Source organism: Equus asinus, chromosome 8 (genome assembly GCF_041296235.1).
Source record: "Equus asinus isolate D_3611 breed Donkey chromosome 8, EquAss-T2T_v2, whole genome shotgun sequence".
NCBI lineage: Eukaryota > Metazoa > Chordata > Mammalia > Perissodactyla > Equidae > Equus > Equus asinus.
The window spans coordinates 25,617,448-25,637,698 of NC_091797.1; the positions used below are offsets into that span (position 1 = coordinate 25,617,448).

General features: G+C 52.0%; 1 protein-coding gene across 1 annotated transcript in view; it reads left to right on the forward strand.

Annotated features, from left to right (window-relative positions):
* Positions 1 to 3,735: 3,735 nt before the first annotated feature.
* Positions 3,736 to 20,251, forward strand: part of KCNK5 (potassium two pore domain channel subfamily K member 5) — a 39,564-nt gene continuing 23,048 nt past the window's right edge. Inside the window, exon 1 of the mRNA XM_014830968.3 lies at positions 3,736 to 4,337. Coding sequence (XP_014686454.1) covers positions 4,152 to 4,337 — 186 coding nt within the window. The 5' untranslated portion in view covers positions 3,736 to 4,151. The remainder of the gene's footprint in view (positions 4,338 to 20,251) is intronic.

The following is a 20,251-nucleotide window of genomic DNA, read 5'->3' on the forward strand; positions in this document are numbered from 1 at the left end:
GGCTGAATAATATTCCACTATATGTATATACCATTTTCACTACTGTTTTTTACTACAACTTTATTGCTCTGTGATCTTATTTTGCTCTTCCTGGTATAAAACACGAAGGTAGCCTTATCATGTGCATTGAATTTACCACTCAGAAGCCTAATTAAATGAATAGAGGATTTGTAGACACGCAAATTTAACAGATTTTCCCCAGGTGTCTAAATGATCCATTAGGAATAGATCAAGGTTACAAATTAATTGATAATCTTTCACGATGCAAGCTATTTTATAAGGCATTTAAAATGGTCTCTCTTTCAAGCAATATGACAAAAAATGAAAATAAAACTTTGACCTTTTGAGTAGAGAGCTGTAAAGCTTTTGTTTAAGGAAACAAGGTTTTCAAGTGATTGTGATGACAAATAAAAATGGCAAGCAATAGCATATATTGGAGAATATGAGGAAGCCATCTGGTGTGAACCTAATTTGGCCTGACCTTTTCTTTCCAAAAGGGCCTGACTGAGGCCGTTGAGCATGCGTTGTATATCTGCTTTAGATATTCCCTATGGCAAGAACAAAGGCCCTTGAGATAAAGGTGCAACTTCCCTCCCCCTCCCAATGTTGGCATTTCTTTAAGGATTAAGCATCTTTCCTTAGGCTAGGAACTGATTGCTGAGCTCACCTGTGACCACCCAGCTCAAGACAATAGACTTGCCTCCTGCTATGCCCTCCAAGAGAGCAGACCCACTACCTGCTGTGTCCATCAAGCGCTGTGTTGACAGGGCAATCTTGTGACTATTGTGGGAGGGACATTTCAATCATATGTGAAACGTCCTGTTTGGGGGTATATAATCACTGTGTATACCTCACTTCATTGGTGCCCTGTCTTCCTTCGGGAAGAAAGGCCCTGGGCCATGGTCCTCAGATTTCAGCTCAGAATAAACTCACCCAAATTTTCATTTATAAATTGGTTATGGATTATTTTCATCGACAGTGATGTTGAACCACTTTATGCTCTTAATGGCTTTTTATATGTCCCCTTAGATCATACATGAATTTCAGAGGGGGACTATTCCCCTTGAAATTCCTAAACAGAATATAAACAGAAATATTCCTGAATAGAAGTAAAACAAGTGTCTCAGCATTATGAAAGGATTATCAAATGTTCATTCACCAAGAGGAAAATCCCTTTACCTAATTGAACTAAGGAAGAAAGAAAAGTGAGTATGCATCCTTTTGAGAACAGAGCTTAAGAGCATGACCTTGGGGAACACAACCGCCAGTTTCTCCTAGTGGGACCCAGGGAAGTCTACTGATGTGCGGCTCTCAAGGTGAAACTCAACTCCATTCTCCAAGCTGACTGCCTTTCAAAACATGGCACTCTGAAATGATTATTAGCCATCAGCTGATAAGCAAGTACAATAATAAAGCCATTGGAATGGCATTATTTATCCAAGGTGTAAGAAAATACATACCCACCCCTCTCCCTATACCTACTTTTTCCTTCTCCATCTTTGAGGCTCAAGTTGTCCAGACATTCATTGATTTCAGTACAGTTTATATTTCCAAAAGCCTCAACTGGCCACAGTACAAAGAATGGGCATAGCTCCTGATCTGCAATGGAAATTGTTGATCCAAACTTGTGGATGGGGCCAGGGAGGGTGGAGAGGGCTGGAGAAGGGGAGGAGAATCAGATTCAGTGTGGAAGGAGATACAGGGAAGAGAGGCAGGAGCAGGGAGAATGGAGAGCTGGGTTAAGGAGTTTGGGAAAATTCGAGAAAGTAAGGAATAGGGCCACAAAAGGAGAGTATGAGGACAGAGTGAGCACAAAATTGAGAGCAAGAAAGGAGTCAGGACATGGAGAAATAGGCAAAGCAGAAAGATAGAGAAACCAGAAATTGTTAAAACTTCAAATAAAAACTATTTCATCCTAAAGTATTCTGCAGTGTTTTTGTGAGACAGTGAAACTGAAATAGGAAGAGGCCCTTTATTTTCTTAGGAAGAGAACACGGACTGGAGGTGGAAGAGGAATGGCAGAGGATTTTCCAAACAAAGAGAGCCTGTGGCCTCTCAAACTGCCCCCACCCCACGCTGCATGAACTGTTCACACCACAGTCCCTAACTTTCTCCATCCAGAGAGGGGGGATGTGGGACAGAAGCCTGGTCTCTGTACCAGCTGAGGGCTGGGGCATGGGACTGCAGAGTTTGGTGCAGGGTGGGTAGGAGGTGGGCAGAGGTTAGAGAAGAGGGGCCTCTCTGGGGTGGGCGAGGGATGTGGCTGGGGAGTGGGTAGTCCCCAGAGGGAGCCACCCCAAGGCCTTGTTGAGGGGACTTAGCTCCCAGAAGGACACAAACATAGTACCATAAAGGAGAGACAGAAACACCTACAAACCCAGATCAGTCCCCCAAACCTGCATGCCTAGCCCCTTCCATCCAGCCTCACCAGAGATACCCAAGTTCCTGGCTCCCCACCCCCAGTAAAAATGGCCCTAACTCACGACACCTGAGCAAAGATCCTCCCCTCCCATGAGGAAAAAAAATGGCCTTGGCCAGGAGACAGTGCCCGGGGACTCAGCCCACTGCTGCCTCTGCCCGGACAGAAACAGGAGAGCATCAGGGCCAGCCCTTAGTGCAGAGCGCTGGAGGGAGCGTGCCCCTCCAACTTCCTGCCGTGGCTGGTGGAGAGACTTTGAACAAACGAACCCACCTGAGCTTCAGTTTCCTCGCTGCGAAGTGGGTATAATGATAGGTCCTGCTTACAAGACACGGAAAGGATGCCGTATCGCTGGGGTTTTATCCACACTCAGTAAATGGTAGCCAAGTGAGGGAGACATATCCTGGGTGTGTGTTTTTGACAAATTCATTCACCCCTTCATTGCACAAACGTTTGTTGAGTGTCTACTATACCACAGCCACTGGGGATATATTGTTGAACAATCCAGACTCCCCACCCTCCTAGCTGAGCTTCTAGTGTGTGTGTGTGTGTGTGTGTGTGTGTGTGTGCGTGCGCGCATTGGGGAGTGGGGGGCGCCAAACAGAGTAAACCAGAGAAATAAAGTTACATAGTATATTAGAAGGAGTTTAGTGCTAGGAAGAAAACAAGGCCAACGGGGGGATAAGGAGCGTGCGTGGAGGGGGTTGCAATTTTAAACAGGCTTGGGAGTACGAAAGAGGTCAAGTGTTCCCTGCAGTTACAGTGCGGGGGTGGGGGGAGGAGGCTGGAACAGTGCTGCTTCCTTGGAGCACCTGGGGTTATGGGGGTCTCCCCAGGCCAGGTGAAAAAGGGGCGAGAGGGAGTCGCGCCTTTATGGCTGGATTAGTTCCTGACATCCTCTGATTTTCTACAGCTTCTCCAGTCCTTTTCTAATCTCCTTTCCCCAGACTTATAGGAAGGTGTGTGAGACAGAAAGAGACTGAGAATCAAGCTTTCTTGGCAGAAACATCAGTAAGTGAAAATTGAATTATAATGAAAATACCAAGAGTAATAACTTCCTGACCTCGGTCATCAGGTACACACTCAGTTAATGCACCAGCGCTAGTAACGGACGCGACTCTCAGAGATCGCAACCCCCGGGGCCCTGCGGGGCGCGCAGCCTCCCCTGGCGGCAGCCCCGGGAGCGCGAGCGCACGGAGCACAGAGCTCGCCCCAGCACGCGCCCGGCCGCGACTCCGGGGCGGGCCGCCGGGCCTGCGCGGGGCGGGGCCTGCACGGGGGCGGGGCTGGCGGGGCGGGGCCTTCGGCGGCCCCTCCCCCGGGAGGGGGTCGTCACGGGCGGGCAGCTCGCGCTGGGCGCGGGTTAAAGAGGCGCGCGGAGGCGGGCGCGGCGCACACTGCTGTGGCGCGCGGAGGGGTGATCCACGTGTCTCCCCGGAGTCCGGCCCACAGTTCACCCAGCTCTTTTCGCCCCGCGATTCAGGGCTTCCCCTCGGCCCCCTGGGTGTCCGCCCGCCCCCGGCCCGAGTGAGAACGGCCCCACACAGTTCCCCGCGCTCAGTGGACCAACTTGGCGGAGCAACTTTGTCCCGGGAGCGGCGCCGGGGGGACGGGACACTGCGCATGCGGAGCTCCAAATTCAAACAGCTGTTCCCAGAGGCTGGAGGGCGGGTGGATCGGGAGCCGCTGGGGCTAGGGGAGGCTTTCTCGAGGAGGCGGCCGCTCCGGAGCCATGGTGGACCGGGGCCCTCTGCTCACCTCGGCCATCATCTTCTACCTGGCCATCGGGGCGGCGATCTTCGAGGTGCTCGAGGAGCCGCACTGGAAAGAGGCCAAGAAAAACTACTATACGCAGAAACTGCGTCTGCTCAAGGAGTTCCCGTGCCTGGGACAGGAGGGCCTGGACAAGATCCTGGAGGTGAGCCGCCGCCGTACCCCTACATGCACCTGAAGCTGGCTGGAGCTGTGGGAGTGCGGAAGGGAAGCCTCTCAGCTTTGGACGACCCTCAGTCCCTGTGGGTGGTCCTGGGGATGACAGGAGAGGACGTCTCACTATGCGTCTGGCTGCTGGGGTCTCTCGTTCCCCCGTGGACACGGGAGTCACCCATGCGCCGAGACTCTTTGGAACCCAGTTTGTCCAGAGAAGAACTTAGGGTTGATCTCGCGGTGAACCAGGCCCCGCGGGGGCTCGGTGTGGGTGTGCGGGTACCTCCCTCCTTAGAGGGAGGCTGTGGGGCAGATAAAGGCGTTTATCTTTCCTTGGAGACGCTCCCGGAGTTCGGGAGCCCAGTCGGTGCCACCCCGTCGCGTCACCACCTCCCAGCTCAGGGGCCGATGCCGCGCCCGCCCGGCTTTTCTTCGGGACCGTGAGCCCGTCGGAGTTGCGGGAGGGTCCTCCAGCCCCAGGCTGAGCAAAGAACCCCGCCCCGCAGGGCTCGGGGAGGGCGTGCGGGGCTCTGTCGGGCCTGAGCCCCCGGGCTGGGGCTGGGGCTGTTGGCTGGAATGTTCGGGACGCGCTCAGGCTTCCGGGAAGACTTATCTCGCGGAGACATCCCTTAAGGGCTTGGAGTTAAATTTTGTGAAAGTAGCAGGTTGAACAAAAGAATAAAACCCAGGGAGTCCCATTTTGGGGGAAAAGGAGAGGTTGTGCAGAGTGGAAGGTGGTGGGGAGAGTTTCTCGTCCACCTTGGCATTGGGAACCTCTTATCTTCTGGTTCATGTGCCCTATGGATGGCATTGACCTCACTTGGATAAACTGTGGGGCTGACCTTGGGCCAGTTTGGGAACCGAGGCCTTCTACTCCAGTTTCTGCAAGGCTCTTAGCCTCAACCACCCCACCCTTCTTGGCCTACGCTAATGACTTCCACCCAGTGGACAGACCAGGATCTGGGTAAGAGCCTGTAGGGGCTCTAGATTGTGAGGTAGAATAGGGGTAGATCTCTTGGGGTGAAACATACCAGAAAGGAGGTTTGATGAGAAACAGCATTTAATCTACACCAGCCCCACACTACTTTATGTCTGTCTAGTTGTCCCCATTTTTCCAGCCCCAGTTTCTCCATAGGTAAAATGGGAATGAACCCATCTTCATCCGTTTGTCCTGCCCCAGACTGTTGGAAGGTAGAAAGCATTGGAAAACATGAAGATGTCTTAGATGTCTTGCCTGTGGCACCCCATTTTTGTCCCCAGGTCGATGGACACTCACACGAATGAGCATATGGGTGCCCACCAACAGCCGGGCACATGAAGACTTGTCTTCTCAGGGGCCGGTGGAAGGGGAGCTTGGTTTTCGTGGGGAGAGCCTGGGTCCTGGAGCAGTTCCCGGGGTGGGGGCGGTGGGAGGTGAGGTTGGTGGGGAGGATGAACTTCAGAAGGTAGTTGAGCGGGTTAGCTCCTCACAGCTGGAGTTGTGGGATGAAGCCGTTGCCTGTGGATGGGTGTCTGCCCTGTGTGTGTGTGTTGGGGAGGGGTCACTTGATAATTTCCCTGAGGAAACAATTCCTCTGGAGAATGAGTTGTTGTTTAGTTTCTTCCAGGGCTTTGTTTAGAGGGGAAAGGGGCAGGCGGGGATGATAAAGAAACGAGCTGCCCTCGAAGTGTTTCCCTCTTCGCTGCTTCTCCGCCACTGCAGGGGAAGGAAGGAAAGAATTCAAGGCTGAATGTGGGAAAATAAACTTCAAAACACGAGGGTAAGGGAAAAGGAGGGGTTGGGCTGAGGCAGCCGGGTGCAGCTGGTGGTAGTAGCTTTGGAGGTTAGACAGCTTTCTCAAGGTGTTGGAGCAAACAGAATGCCTCTTATTTTGAGGTCCTGTTAAACCCGTCAACTATTACCCCCCAAGAGTGGGCAGGTAGCTTTTAGAAAAGGATTTGGCTTCAGGCCAGTCTGATTTGGAAATGATTATGGGCAGCCCTGCCCCATCCCCGGCACAAACCATCTCCAACTGGGCAAGTCCCCTCCCTTCATAGGAAAAACCCAAGAAACGAAAACGGACCAGTGGAAGCATTTTGCTAGTGTCACTTTTAGTCTGCAGAAAATTCTGCCTGGCGCGGCTTTCTGATCTGTGACTTGGGGCACTGCCTCAGGCCTCAGGAAATTGGTTTAAGGAAAAATGAAAACTCAAAAATCTTCTTTCCCATCTGGCTGCTTCAGCATTTTCCACCTGAGATTCTGTGTCGTCTTGCCTTTGTAAGCCTAAAACAGTCCCTCGCTAGGAATTCCTGGGGTGGGGGCAGGTTCCTGGGAAGGGTCGTTGGAAGGGAGGGGGCACACTCTGGGTTGGGGTTTTTCTTAACACTGGAAGTTGTATGTGTGCTTTCAAATGCATGAAAGAGAGTTAGCACACCTTTAGATCTTTAGATCTTTGGAAATAGTCCTGAGTTGTCAGGCGCTTCCTCCCTGTTCAATTGTGGTTGAACGGGGGCGGACTTTCAAATGCTCAGCACGCCACCAGCCCTGGACCACGTGATCGCCCTCCTTCCTGCCTTCAGAACCATCTTGAACCCTTGCTCTCAAGCCTTGTTCCACCAGGTGTTGGGTGACCCACTCCCCCAGCCTGTTCCGAAATTGCAGAGGCTCCCAGAAGTGGGGTTAAGCGTTGACTGAGCACCTTGTGTGTTGGGCGTTGTGGGTGGTATCTGCACTTTATGAGAGAGGGCACAGGCTGGTTTTGCCATCTGTCTTGGCCATTTACCCACCAAACCATTTAATTTTGCCTCTCTTTCCTCATCTGCAAAATGAGGGTCTGGTGAGGGCCAAGTAGAGCGTTAGGCAGGAGGTGTGTGGAGCAAGCACATAGCCCTCGCCAGCATTTATTGCGCACACGTTGACCAAGGCAACTTGCCAGGTGCTTTACCTGCGTTAGTTCAGGTACTCTTTACTGCAGCCTTATGTATTCAGATAAGGAGACCGAAGCTCAGGGAAGGTAAAGTGGCCTTGGTGACACAGCAGGAGGGCGCCGCCTGGGTGGGGAATGGGGCAGTCTGCCTCCAGAGCCTGCTCTTTGGGTGCCCTTGCCCTCCCTCTGGGGCACGTGCACCTGTTGAATGGCTGGCCTGTAAGTGAGCTGAGTACATTGGTTCAGCTGGACTCTGCTCTGCTGGGAAATTCTGTTTTCTATCTCCCCTAAAACGGCATTGGCACATGGGCTTCCCCGGCGTTCCGCCTGGCTGAGCGCCACCTCCTCTGTTACTGAAATGACCAGCCGTCCACCCCACCCCACTATTCCTATGGAAGCACAAAGAAGCAGAGGGTTGAGGTGCAGGGGAGGAATGAACCTCTCAGCCTTTACCCCTGGTGTGCAGTGATCAACAGGAAGGATTTGAGAGCCCACCATGCCCCAGGGCTTCGAATAAGCACTTTACATGCTTTCTTATTTTAATTTAATCTTACCAACCACCCCCTTTTATAGATGAGGACAATGACACTTGAAAAGATGATGTAACTTGCCCAGGATCATAGAGTGCAGGGTCAGGTTTCAAATCGAAGTGTGTTGTATTCCAAAGTACATAGGAATTAGTCAGCAAGCATGTATTAAGCACCTACTGTGTGGCAGGCACTGGGCAAAACGCTGGGAGTTCAAAGATGAGTTAGACACGGCTGGGCTCAGACTGGCTGCTGGGAGAAGGATCAATAAACCCACCATGACAGGATAGTTTGTGAGGCACCCCCAGAGGAATTCAGGAGGGCTTCTTAATGAGGGTCCCCAGGTCCAGCCTAAGGAGTCAGGGAGGGCTTTCAGGAGGAGGTGATCTCAAGCCAGAGTGGGGTTTTGGAATTACCAGGGTTTAGCAAGGAAAAGAAGGGGGAAGAGAGTGGGGTGTTGCTTTGTGCTGTGGCTTTTGGGGGTGCAATAGGGGTCACCCCAGGCCCTGCCCTCCACTGGGGCCCCCATCCCTAACTGGGTTTTCCTGACTGCTCACATAGATGACCAGTTCCCAGAAGCCTCTTGGATCCTGCTGGCCTCCTTGCTGCTAAGCTCCAAACTGCGTTATCCTCTCCGGAGATTTTCCACGTCTGCCAGACTTCTCTCCTTTCATTTCCTGGACCCTTCCTACTCTATACACGTTCCAGTCTACAGTAGTGAGGCCAATTCCCATTTTGAGGTTCTGACATCCTGTTATTCACACCAATCCTCCTCCTAAAATTTGAAAAATATAACCATGGATTAGGTGGTAAAATTACATCTGACCAAAATGCTTAGAACAGGGCGTGTTAATTGGATATTTTGGAGAATTGAGGGTTAACATGAAAACCTCTTTTGTTTCAAGCCTTGGTGAAAATTGTAAAGCGCACTGGTCCACTTAACTGCCTTTGTAAGTAAAGGGAAAACAATAGATCTTTTGATTATCCAGGATTGTGGAGCCTCCACGTCATTAGTTTGAACTTGAACTTTCACGTCTAGGACTGCAGAAGTGGAAAGTGGAGAAGTTGAGCTTTTGAGAGGAAATGGAAGAAAGAGGTCCCTTCCTAATGGCTCGCTTTCTCATTTATGTTCCACTCAAAGTTGAGGGCAGCCAAAAAAAAAAAATCTCAAATCGATAAATCTGCCTTAGTTAACTGCTCTGGTTAGAGTTTTAGCAGTTAAAGTGAATTTTTATTGAATCGTTTTGAGAGGTTTACTAGAGCCCTTAGGATGATTACAGATGGATGGCATGGTAATAGAGACTTAGCCAGAATAGAAATTAGCAAGTGTTGAAAGGTTCTAGTGGGGGTGGGGGGGAGTCTTATAGAAGCGGGTACAAGGGAGGTGATGACTGTTGTTTCTAGGTATTTTCCTGGGGTTTTGCCACATTTATCATCTGGCGTTTAAAAGAAACACAATCTTCCAGTTGTGGGTGCTGTGCTTGGCTGGCTCTGACCTCAGGTCAAGGGCTTTCATCTTGAACTTGGCTGTTCGCTGTCATATTAGGCTAGCCCCTGAACTCGATGTGTGTGGTGGGGTGGGGGTAGGGAAGTACAAGGCTTTGGGGAGTAGAGGAGCCGGGCTCCTGAGACGGAACCCCCAAGAGAGTCTTTGTACAAATTGGTATGCTAGATCCAGTGGTGGGACAAGAATTGATGGGCCAGAACTGGGTGACACAGAGAGGCCAGGTGATGTGGATGACTATGGAAAAGTATGTGAAATAAGTTCACCTCCTTCTGATGTTCCTTTTAGGGAGTGGAGAAGGTAGAGGTTAATGTCTTCGGAGATTTCACTGAGTATCCCCCTGGACTCTTGGAATAAGGCAGAGGAGCCCTGACTGGTCCGTCCTCCCCAGGCCTGGGTTGGCATGGATAGAGAGCATGCTGCCCTTAACAGGGATCTCTCACCAGCTGCCACTCGCCTCACCCAGTGCAGGCCCCCTGCTGTTGCTGAAAGACCCACCATCCAAGCAGTGTCTGTGGTTATAGGGTGGCCCCTGCAGGCATGCCATAATGTTACCCTCATAGGCTGTTTAGAACAGTGCTGGACACATAGTGAGCGCTCATTGTGTTAGCTGCCACTGCCACCCCTCCTCCCAGATATCCCTACTACGTGATGGGGCCATCCACGCACGAGTGTGGCTCACATAGATTCAGGAAGACCTTCCTAGAGCAGAAGAAATGTCAACCAAAGTTTTTATTGTTGTAAAAAAACATATAAGAAGGAGCCGGCCCTGTTGCCGAGTGGTTAGGTTCACGCACTCCACTTTGGCGGCCCGCGGTTTGCTGGTTCGGATCCTGGGCGCAGACCTAGCACTGCTCATCCAGCCGTGCTGTGGCAGCATCCCGCATACAAGAACTAGAAGGACCCATGGCTAGGATATACACCTATGTACCGGGGCTTTGGAGAGGAAAATAAAAGAAAGGAAGATTGGCAACAGATGTTAGCTTAGGGCCGATCTTCAAAAAAACAGAAGAAAGTTTACCGTCTTCGCCATTTTTAAGAGTACGGTTCAATAGTGTTAAGTATATTCACATTGTTGTGAAACAGATCTCCAGAACTTTTTCATCTTGCAATACAAATTCTATACCCGTTAAACAACTCTCGTTTCCCTCCTCCCCCAGTCCCTGTGACCACCATTCTGCTCTGTTTCTGTGAATTTGACTGCTTTAGAGGCTTTATAAGTGGAATCATACACTATTTGTCTTTTTGAGTAAAATGGTGCAGTCCCTATGGAAAACGGTATAGAGGTTCCTCAGAAAATTAAAAATGGAACAAACGACTATATGATCCAGCAACCCCACTTCTGACTATACAGCAACCAAGTTTTTAAAGAGCTAGACAGAGGAGGAGGGGATGGTGAATCTTTCTCGCCCACAGCCCTTGGGGAAGTGTAAAACTTCGAGCTGGTCCTGGGCTGCGGCCACAGGGCAGAGAGGTGAGGGTCAGATGACGAAGCCGCTGGGTTTAGCCAAGGAATTTGAACTCACTAAATTTTTGCAATTTTCAAGTCGGGGAGTGAACGGCATTTCAGAAAGTTTCATCGTCTCTCACAGCCGTTTGCAACTTAAAAGTGGAATATTCTCCTCTAAATTAATGGCGTTTCTGTGCATTGATCCCTTTACCCCGTGGCTGTTCTGATAAGGACGCCTCCTCCTCTTCTCCTTCTGACATAATGGAATGTGTGCTTTTCCACCAAAGCCCACAGAGCTTACAGCCCCCCAAGGAGCCCACCCACCTTCCCTCACATCCCAGCTTTCAGTTAGGGCGCCTCTCTCTTCTGTTCTTCAGAGCTGGGTCCCTGTCCCTGCTGAAGACACAGCCCCGCCCAGTGGATGACCTTCCCAGATTGTGCCTTAGTTGCCCCTTTATGTAAAAGTGGGCGTGATGTGCTCCCACTCTCTTAACAGCTGCCTGGGGCCTCTAGGCTTTTTGTGAGGAGTTAACCCGGTCCCCCAAACCTCAAGAGAGACCTGGGCAAAGTAAGGGTGGGGTCACAGAAGGATCCCTCCCTACCACCTATCATTTCTGTGTTTGCTGAAGCCTCAGAGGCCAGAGGGGGCTTTAGCCCTCAGGATCTTGGTCTAGCTGGGGGGAGAAAACAGGGCCTCCCTGGTGAAACGAGGGGAGATACGGTCCTGGTGCTGAGTGATGGGTTGCAGATGGAAGAGGCTGGAGAGTTGGATGAGGGTCAGAGGGCTTCGGAAGATTCAGTTCCTGTTTCCTGAGGCCTGTAGAACCCCCTGGCCTGTGGGCGATCTGGCTTTGAGCAAAACAAGGTCCCTGCCCTCAGGGAGCCCCTAATCTAGAGAAAGAAAGGTAAGGAGCTGTTACCTGAGTGACGTTGATAGGTGTTCCAAGTGCGTACCATGGAGATAGATGTCTGCTCTTGAACTTAAAGAAGGGGGAGTGTGAGCTAGGATGGAAGGATGAGAGGTGTGAGTAGCAGCCCCTGTGAGTGTCCCTACTATGTGCCACACATTGGGCTGGTTCTTTACTTCTGTTTCGTTGAACCAGTCCTGTGGGTGAGATTCGGCTCCCATTAAACAGAAAGCCAGAGCCAGGGGACATGCCTGAGTCTACATGGCTAGCTAGAAGCTGGGATGCATCCCCGCTCCTGACTCAGAGCCTTGGGTCCTATCCATAAGTGGAGGTCAAGCCACCAGATTGGGGTGCCTGGAGTGCGCAGGAAGTTGGGGTAGGGGAGGGGGATGCCAGCTAACAGTTATTGAGCACTTGCTTACCCTCAGACTGCAGGAACTATTTTGTGCATCATCTCATGAATCTTCAGAGCAGCCTTCTGCAGTTGGTACTCTTACCGCCACTACCTCATGGTGGGAGCAACAAACTATGGACCATAGACGTTCAGTAACCTGCCCAAGGTCGTACAACTGGGAAGTGGAAGAACAAGGATTTGAACCCAGAGCCCACCCTCTGAACCATTCTGCTCCATATGAGGCTGCACTGAAGGTGGAAAAAACAAGGAACAAAGACCTAGAGGTGGGAAAGTGCAGGGCATGGGTGGTTTCTTCAGAGCCTTAGCATGTATGGGACAGCTTTCAGGATGCTTCCTTAGCTGTGTGACCTTGAACAAAAGTCAGTCTCTGCATCAATGAAGTGGGATAATAGTATAGCATCCCCCTCATGCCCACAGAATCCGTGCAAACACACTAGACAGAGTGCCTGGCACGTGCAACCAGTGACTCGCTATGTATTAGCGAGGTGCTGTTTCTGTACCCCATCTCTCTGCAGGGCCCCTGCTCCTGACACCCACTTCAGGCCCACCATGTATTGAGCTCTTAACCTGGAGATGGAGACAAGGATGATAAAACCCACCAGATCTCTCCTAGTGAAGTCACTCGTCATTTTCCATTTCCTGCAAACCCTCATTTTCCATTTACCCACAACCCTCCCCCCGAAAGAGTTAATAGTCAGCATCTGAAAATATGGAAGGTTTACTTCTTCCCTACCAGCTGGGCCCTGCTCCCTGCTCTTGGAAAAAAGGGCAAGGCTTTCTCTGCTCAGTCCTGGCTTGTCCCAGGCCTTGGTTAAACCTTTTCCCTTCTGGAGGACTCCTGGGTTCAGATGGCCTCATGGGTGTCCTCCCTGGAGGGTGGTCACGCAGGATCTGGGGACAGAGTTATGCCCTCCTTGGGGGCAAACAACATCCATCTCCCCTCTCAGAGGGCCCTTTGTAGTTAGGTCCCTTTGATTGGCTTTGAAATGTACATTCTATTTTTCCTCTCCTCCATCTAAATATTTGGGTTTCCTGCCAAAATATTTAGGCAGGATTGTGTACTTCTGGTGTTGTCACCTCCCATGGCCTACTGTAATCTGGCTGCAATTGCTTAGCTGGGTCCCTCCTGTGAGAGAGAGGCTTACCCCCAAGGCTAGGAGAGAAGCCGAGTGAGGCCCTTTGTTGCAGGGCCACTGCTAGCTCCTGTAGCCTGGTGGCTAGCGCTGTGGGCTGCTGGGGGCCTTGTCCTTGTACACAGTTGAGCTCCTCCCTGTGTCTTTGTGGACCCACGCTTGGGGCTGGGACCTGTGTCTAAACAACTCTGTAGGGAATAGCTGATTCTAACCTGGGTTCTGATTCTCCCTACAGTACTGGTCTGTGCTGTGTGAACCCAATTTCACCTCTCTGGACTCCACTTCCTTTGAGTAAATTCATCCATTCATTCAAGAAGGCTTGGAGGGCCTGTTAAATTAGGCCCAGCGAGACTGCAGGAGCCCTGCATGGGGCCATGTCTCCCATCCTTGGCCCTGTGCACCCAGGCGTAGCCCACAAGACATGCTCAGTAAGCGTGTGAGTTTTAGTTGACCACTGACTTGCTCAGACAGTGTCCGTTGGGCCCTGGGTGCCCAGCGGTGTACCTGGCTGTGAGGGGGACCCCAAGAGCCATGTGGACCTTCAGGTTGGAAGTCCAGTCAGGAGGGCCCAAGCCTCTTAGAAGGTCAAGGCAGTCACCTGGGTGGATTGAGGCAGGCCCAGACTCTGGCCCCTGGTCTCCTAGGCTCCAGATCATGACAAGGACAGGGGGAGTGCCATTATCAAAATTTACTCCCACTTCCCCTTCAAGCCACTTGAGGTGAGGCCATGTTGCCTGATGGTTAAGACAGGCTTTCAAGTCCCACTGCCTTTGCAAGCCATGCAACCTTGAGCACACTGCTTCATTGGAAAGTGGGAGTAATATTACCCGTCTTGTTGGGAGTGAAGATAACCGGAGAAAAATGCCGGTAAAGCTCACCGCAGCTTCCAGCTCCAAGTTAACCTTTAAAACCGCCTTATTGTTATCTTCTCCCTTTGAAGGACTTTGCAGAATAAACAGCTCTCCCTCTCTGGGTCTGTTTATCTCCAGGAACCCCCGTCTCTGCTCCCCTCCGCCCCTTGTTTCATAAATTCTTCCTAAATTCCTTTCCCCTGGGATTAACAAGGCCAGTCAGCGTGAGCGTGTTTGGCAGGTCTGTCCTTCACACTGGGCTAGGTGCTGGAGGCGAGCTGTGGTTTCTGCTTTCAAGGAACTTGAGACAGAGCAAATACCCAGGCCTTCCTCCAGCAGCTGTTTCCTAAGCACGTACTATGTGCCCAGATCTGTTAGAGGCTGCTGAAGAGAACAGGCCCGTCCCTGCCTTTTGGGGAGTGTCTTCAGACCACGTACTGCGGAAACCGACAGGGTGAGTGGACGTGCTGGGGGGGAAACAGCACCCCCCTGCCCCTTCCTTGTGGAAGCTGGTGTTTGATCTTCAGAGCCTTTGGAGGAGGAGCAGGAGGAAGGCCGGGCTGTTTGCAGGGGAGAAGGGCGTGTCCCAGCTGGTACCTCCTTTGGCATGACTGGAGCCTGCACTGGGCTTTTTCTAAAACCCCATGGCCCACCCCAGATGGCACCCCCTCCACATCTGACCAAGGATATTGGCCCCAGGGGATGGAGCAGGAGTGTTGTATGGTGTTGCCTGGGTGACCTCTAAGAAGCTCGAAGAAATACAGGCTTTGCATGCTTGGAGCCCCACCTTTAGTCTTGCCACGGATCTGTGCACACGTGTTCATTGGAGGTACCTTCCGGTGACCTCTGGGCCTTACTCTGTGAGGTCTGGCAGCAAGACGCCATCCCATTTGCTGGATGGCAAAACCAAGGCCTGGTGAGGAGCCAGGGACACCGTCTCTAGAACCAAGCTCGGGTTACACTACCTTGGCTCACCCAGGTCCAGAGCCTTTCTTCCCTGAGCCGTCTGTCACCCTACCTTGAATCCCCTTTTAAATCAAAACCTCGATGGCGTTTTGAGAGGCAGAGCACTTAATCTCCTTACACTAAATTGGCCTGCTGGATTTCATAACCTGCCGCAGCACACCCCTTCCTGTGATCTTGAGCGCCAGCTGCCCCACCCACTAGTGAGTTTTTCTGGGAAAAGAGGTGAAAGGTGAAATTGTGGTGAAATTGCAGGCTCAGGAGGGAGGATGTTTTTTTGGGGCCATGCAGAGCCTGGAGCAGAAATGATCTGCTGCTTCCCCAGGGAGTTTCCCCATCACAGGACCCTGCTCCGTGTGTGTTTGCGCCCAAGAAGCTGTTGTTGGCTGCTTTCTCCAGAGCCTGCCTTGGAGGCTGGCAGGGGGTGGCCGACAGAGGGGAGGAGGGTCAGGCTCTGGGCACCTCTCCTGGCAGCGAATCATAAAATGTGAGGTTGCAGGGAGCTCAGTGGTTATCTGACTGGCCTCCCTTTACAGCCCTGGAGCCAAGGCCCAGACCTTGGGAGGTTATGTAATTTTTCCAAGGTTACTGTGCTTACCTGGGGCGGGGGAAGTACAATAAAGGAGTAATTAGAGCTAAGTGGCGCAATTAGGGAAGGCTTCTTGGAAGCAGTGGCCACTGAGGTTGGTTAAAAGGTGATTGCCACATCTCGAAATAGGTCTCTTGGTCCCTACCACAGCAGTCAGGGGTCCCAGTAGAGTCAGATCAGGACTCCCCCAACTCAGAAAACCCTCAGCAGCTTCTCCCTCAGACGAGGAGCCAAGGTCCTCGCAGTGGCCCAAGTGATTTGGACTCTGCTATGTGTAGTCTCGCCTCTTTCTGGACCCCTGCCCTTGACTTCCAGCTGGCCTCCTTCCAGACAGGAGGCCATCTCCTGAGGGCGGAGAGGCGTTCTCAGAGCCTGCACACTCATAGCGAGTTTCAGCTTTTACCAAGAACTCCAGGTCTCAGTCTACTGATAACGTAAATGACTCTGGGGGTGGTGGCAATGGAGGCGTAACGACAGCCACGCGACAGTAGTAACAGTAGCTGACACTTGGTGAAGGCGGGGCCACACCACATCACACCGACTCCCCAACAGTGGTAAGACAGGTGCTGTAGGAACCTCATTGTGCAGACAGGGTAACTGAGGCAGAGACATTAAACAATTTAGTCAAAGTCGCATAGCCAGTTAGTGGCCTGAACCCAGGCCTTCTGGGTCCAAGGCCAGAGCTCTGCAGTGACCTCTCATGTAGACTCTGTAGGGTCCTAACTTAGCACCAGTGACCCTGATCTTGCTAGGCTCCCAGCATTCCTTGGGACCGGCTTTCTACTTGGGCCTGTGGGCTCCCAGCCACCCAGGAGCGCCCCGAGCGTGCTTGCTGGCCTTCGCTGAGCACTGCTCTCTTCAGCATCATGGGTTCTGACACCACTGTTTCCTGACCACATTGACATATAGGCTTGTTTGCTATTTTCAGCGTGAAAAGTTTTAAAGCAAGAAAACCTGAGTTATGTATGTAGGTGCCACAGCTCAGAGTTGGGGCTGTCAGCTCTGTCCCTGGCCTCAGCTCCTTTCCCTCATCGTCCTTACAGATCTAACAGGCCCCTGACCCTTCACTGCAGGGTTTGTGGGTCACGGGACCTGGAAACTGAGCCCTCAAGAATCAAGGAGCTGGAGGGGGAGGTACAATAGCCTCTTGGCTGTGGGGTTCCTGTCTGCGTCCCCACATTACCTGCCACCTCCCTGGCAGCTAAACCCACATTTGTGACACATGCCCTGCGTGGCTTCCCCAGGGCTAACTGCCAGCAGGACGGTTGGTCTGCACCTTGGGAGGGAAGAGCTTTTTTTTTTTCTTTTTTTTTTTTATTAATGTTATGATAGATTACAACCTTGTGAGATTTCAGTTGTACATTATTGTTAGTCATGTTGTGGGTACACCACTTCCCCCTTTGTGCCCTCCCCCCACTCCCCCTTTTCCCTGGTAACCACCGATCAGATCTCCTTGTCAATATGTTAACTTCCACCTATGAGTGGAGTCATATAGAGGGAAAGAGCTTTTTTTTAAAGATTTTATTTTTTCCTCTTTCTCCCCAAAGCCCCCCAGTACACAGTTGTGTATTTTTAGCTGTGGGTCCTTCTGGTTGTAGCATTTGGGACCCCGCCTCAGCATGGCCTGATGAGAGGTGCCATGTCCGTGCCCAAGATCCAAACTGGCAAAACCCCTGGCCGCTGAAGCGGAGCGTGTGAACTTAACCGCTCAGCCACAGGGTCGGCCAGGGAAGAGCTTTAATCTTGCCTTTCTCCTGGAGTGTAAGCGTCGCCTGGATACTGCCCGCATGGCCAGGGACAGTGAGGGGCTATTTTGCAGCATGCTGAGGACTTCAGAGCAGGCCCTTTACGGACTTGAATGTTTATTTTGGCTGAGGTGCCTCTGGTGTCTAGTGTAAGGTTCTTGTTCCTCCCATGCCTCCAGGTGCAGGATGGCACCTGTTCACAGTGCCTCTGGATGAGAAAGAACCGCAGCCCCATGCCTTCCCCATAGCTCCTGTTCAAATAAAACTCTCGCCTCCCGGGTCGTGGAATGCATCCTGACAGTGTTAGCTTTGGCAGGGTGCCCTTCCCTTCTCAGCATGCCGGCCCCCTCTGGAGCAGCGGGTGGAAGGGCTGCCTCTCGCCGAGGGATAAATGCTGAGTGGGCTCAGTGGAGCAGGCTGATGCAGTAGTGTCTTGTCAGCATCCCTCCGGGGAGCAGGAAAAGGGAGGGTGTCCTCACTTTTATCAGCTTTTCAGCATCCCACCTCCCGCATCCTCCAAACTTTAGCCACAGCCCTGAGATCTACTTATGAGTGGCCCAGTGAGTTGGGGACTAGAAGACAGAGCTGGGTCCTGGGCCTGGTTCAGCTGACTTGCTGTGTGACCAAGCTATATCACTGCCCTTCTCTGAGCCAAGGACTTGCTCACCAAGGCCAATTAGACACTAACTGAGTGCCAGCTGAATGCCTAGGGCTGGTTTAAGGGTTGTGGGTATTGTAAGCATTAGACATATCCCTGCCTTTGAGGTTGGGGTGGGGCCATGCAACATCTATGAAGGATTATTAAGTAGGGGTGTGGCATGTTGTAGAGGCCTAGGGGGCTCCAAGGGAGAGAAGTTGCTGCAGGCTGGGCTGCCGGGGAAGGCCCCACTGACCCTGGGCCTGCAGGTTGCCTTCCTTTGAGCCCCATTGCTCTGGGCCACGCCCCGCCCCTCCGCCCCCATCAGAGCACATTGCACTGGGGCTTCTGCCTTGTCTGCACTCCTCCCCCCTCCCCACAAGGCCTTCAACCTGTGCCACGTTGGATTCCTGACCTAGCGCTCTGTGAGAGGGTAATTATTAATGAACCTCCTGAGCCATGAAGTTATGTGTCTCTCTCCTTTGACCTCTCTCCCCCCAGCCCCCAAACCCAGAGCCAGGTCCTTTGCCTTTCAATGGGCCCACCTCCAATCTGGAAACCCCCTGTTCCTAGCTCTCCCAGTGGGGGCCCTGCCTGGACAGATTCTGCCCCCACCCAGCAAGCCCTCTGGGACTGCCCCCAGGCCTCTACCTCTTGGGTGCGCAGTGCCCTCCTCACTGGGGACACTCTGTTCCCTATTAGGACAGGTCGATAGGTTACCTGGAGAAGTCGTCAACATCTCCCTGGGTGTGCATCTGCCTAGACCCAGGGCAGGTTCCCCAGGGCCAGGGTAGGGCAACTTGGGAGTCAGAGGGTACTTCTGGGTCATGTTCTAGAAGGTTCCACCAAGCCTACTGGGGATTCAGATTTCACAGACCTTGGTTTTGGCACACCTTCTCTTTTCAGAATGCCCCGGGGCTGAGAGCTGCATGTGGTCCAACCCCTAGTCTCTACTTGTGCTGTGTTGGGGTCGTTGTGTACATATGTTAAAAGTTCTCCTTCCTGAGGCATTTCCCATCTGTGTACATGCTCCTCCACACCTCTGCCCTGCTGCTCTGCACACGCGGTTTAATCCTGGCCTGTTGATTGACTTGGTGGGCTCTGGCCGGTAGAGTGGGAGACCCTCAGACAGACTGCAATGGGGACACCTGGTGCACGAGCTGCCCTGGCCCTGGGGGTGGCATGGTTTCCTGGTGCTTCAATTTGGTGTTTCTCAAAGTGGGTCTGAGCCCTGAGCCAGACTCCAAGTGACACAAAAACAGGACTAGGGGAAGCAGAGAGACTCAAATTAACGTGCATTTTCTGTTAGCATTGAGTCATAGAAACTCCACGTAAAAACGAAAGGCAGGCGGTTCTGAGTGGGAGGCAGGATGATTAATGTCTTTTTCTTTCTCTGCCTCCCCAGTTTTCTGAAATGCTGTTGTATTGCTTTTAAAAAAATGAAATCGAGGGGCTGGCCTAGCGGCATGGCAGTTAAGTTTGCATACTTTGGCAGCCCAGGTTTCACCACTTCAGATCCCAGGCGCGACCTACGCACTGCTTATCTAGCCATGCTGTGGTGGTGTCCCACATATAAAGTAGGGGAAGATGAGCACGGATGTTAGCTCAGGGCCAATCTTCCTCACCAAAAAGAGGAGGATTGGCAGCAGATGTTAGCTCAGGGCTAATCTTCCTCAAAAAAAAAAAAAAAGAAATTGAATTTTCTTAAATGGTAAGATGTAAGCATATATCATCAGCCACTTCTACACTGGCCATTTTTAATATACAAGGGACACAAAGCATAGATAAACATGGTTTTAACAGACCATACTCTGAAAACTGGTATCACTTCTGTAATTGCTAAACAGTGTGTTAGCTGCTGGAGCGCTGACTTCTGGGCAGTAGTGCTGTTGAACAATTTGAGGGGAAGGCTCTCAAAATCTGGGGAAACTAGGTGGGCCTTTGGTCTGCAGACCAAGAAGTTTGAGATTGGACACAGGAGCCGACCGTCCCCCGAGAAGAGTGTGGTTCCCTAGGAGAGGCCTGACAGAGCCAGGGGAGCCCCAGTGGTTGTACCCAGTGTTGGGGTCAGTGTCCCCTGTGAGGGAAGGCGTCCTCCAGAGGCCCAAGGACAAGTATTGTCTTGGCCTCTGCTTGCATCCACCTCTTCCAGGTCCTACAGGAGCCCAAGAAGATGTTGTCCTGCCTGTCAGATCGACAACACAAGCACAGGCAGGGTTTGGGACAGCCCAGGACCACGCGTGCAATTCAGAGTCAGAGTGTGCTGCAGACCACGGAC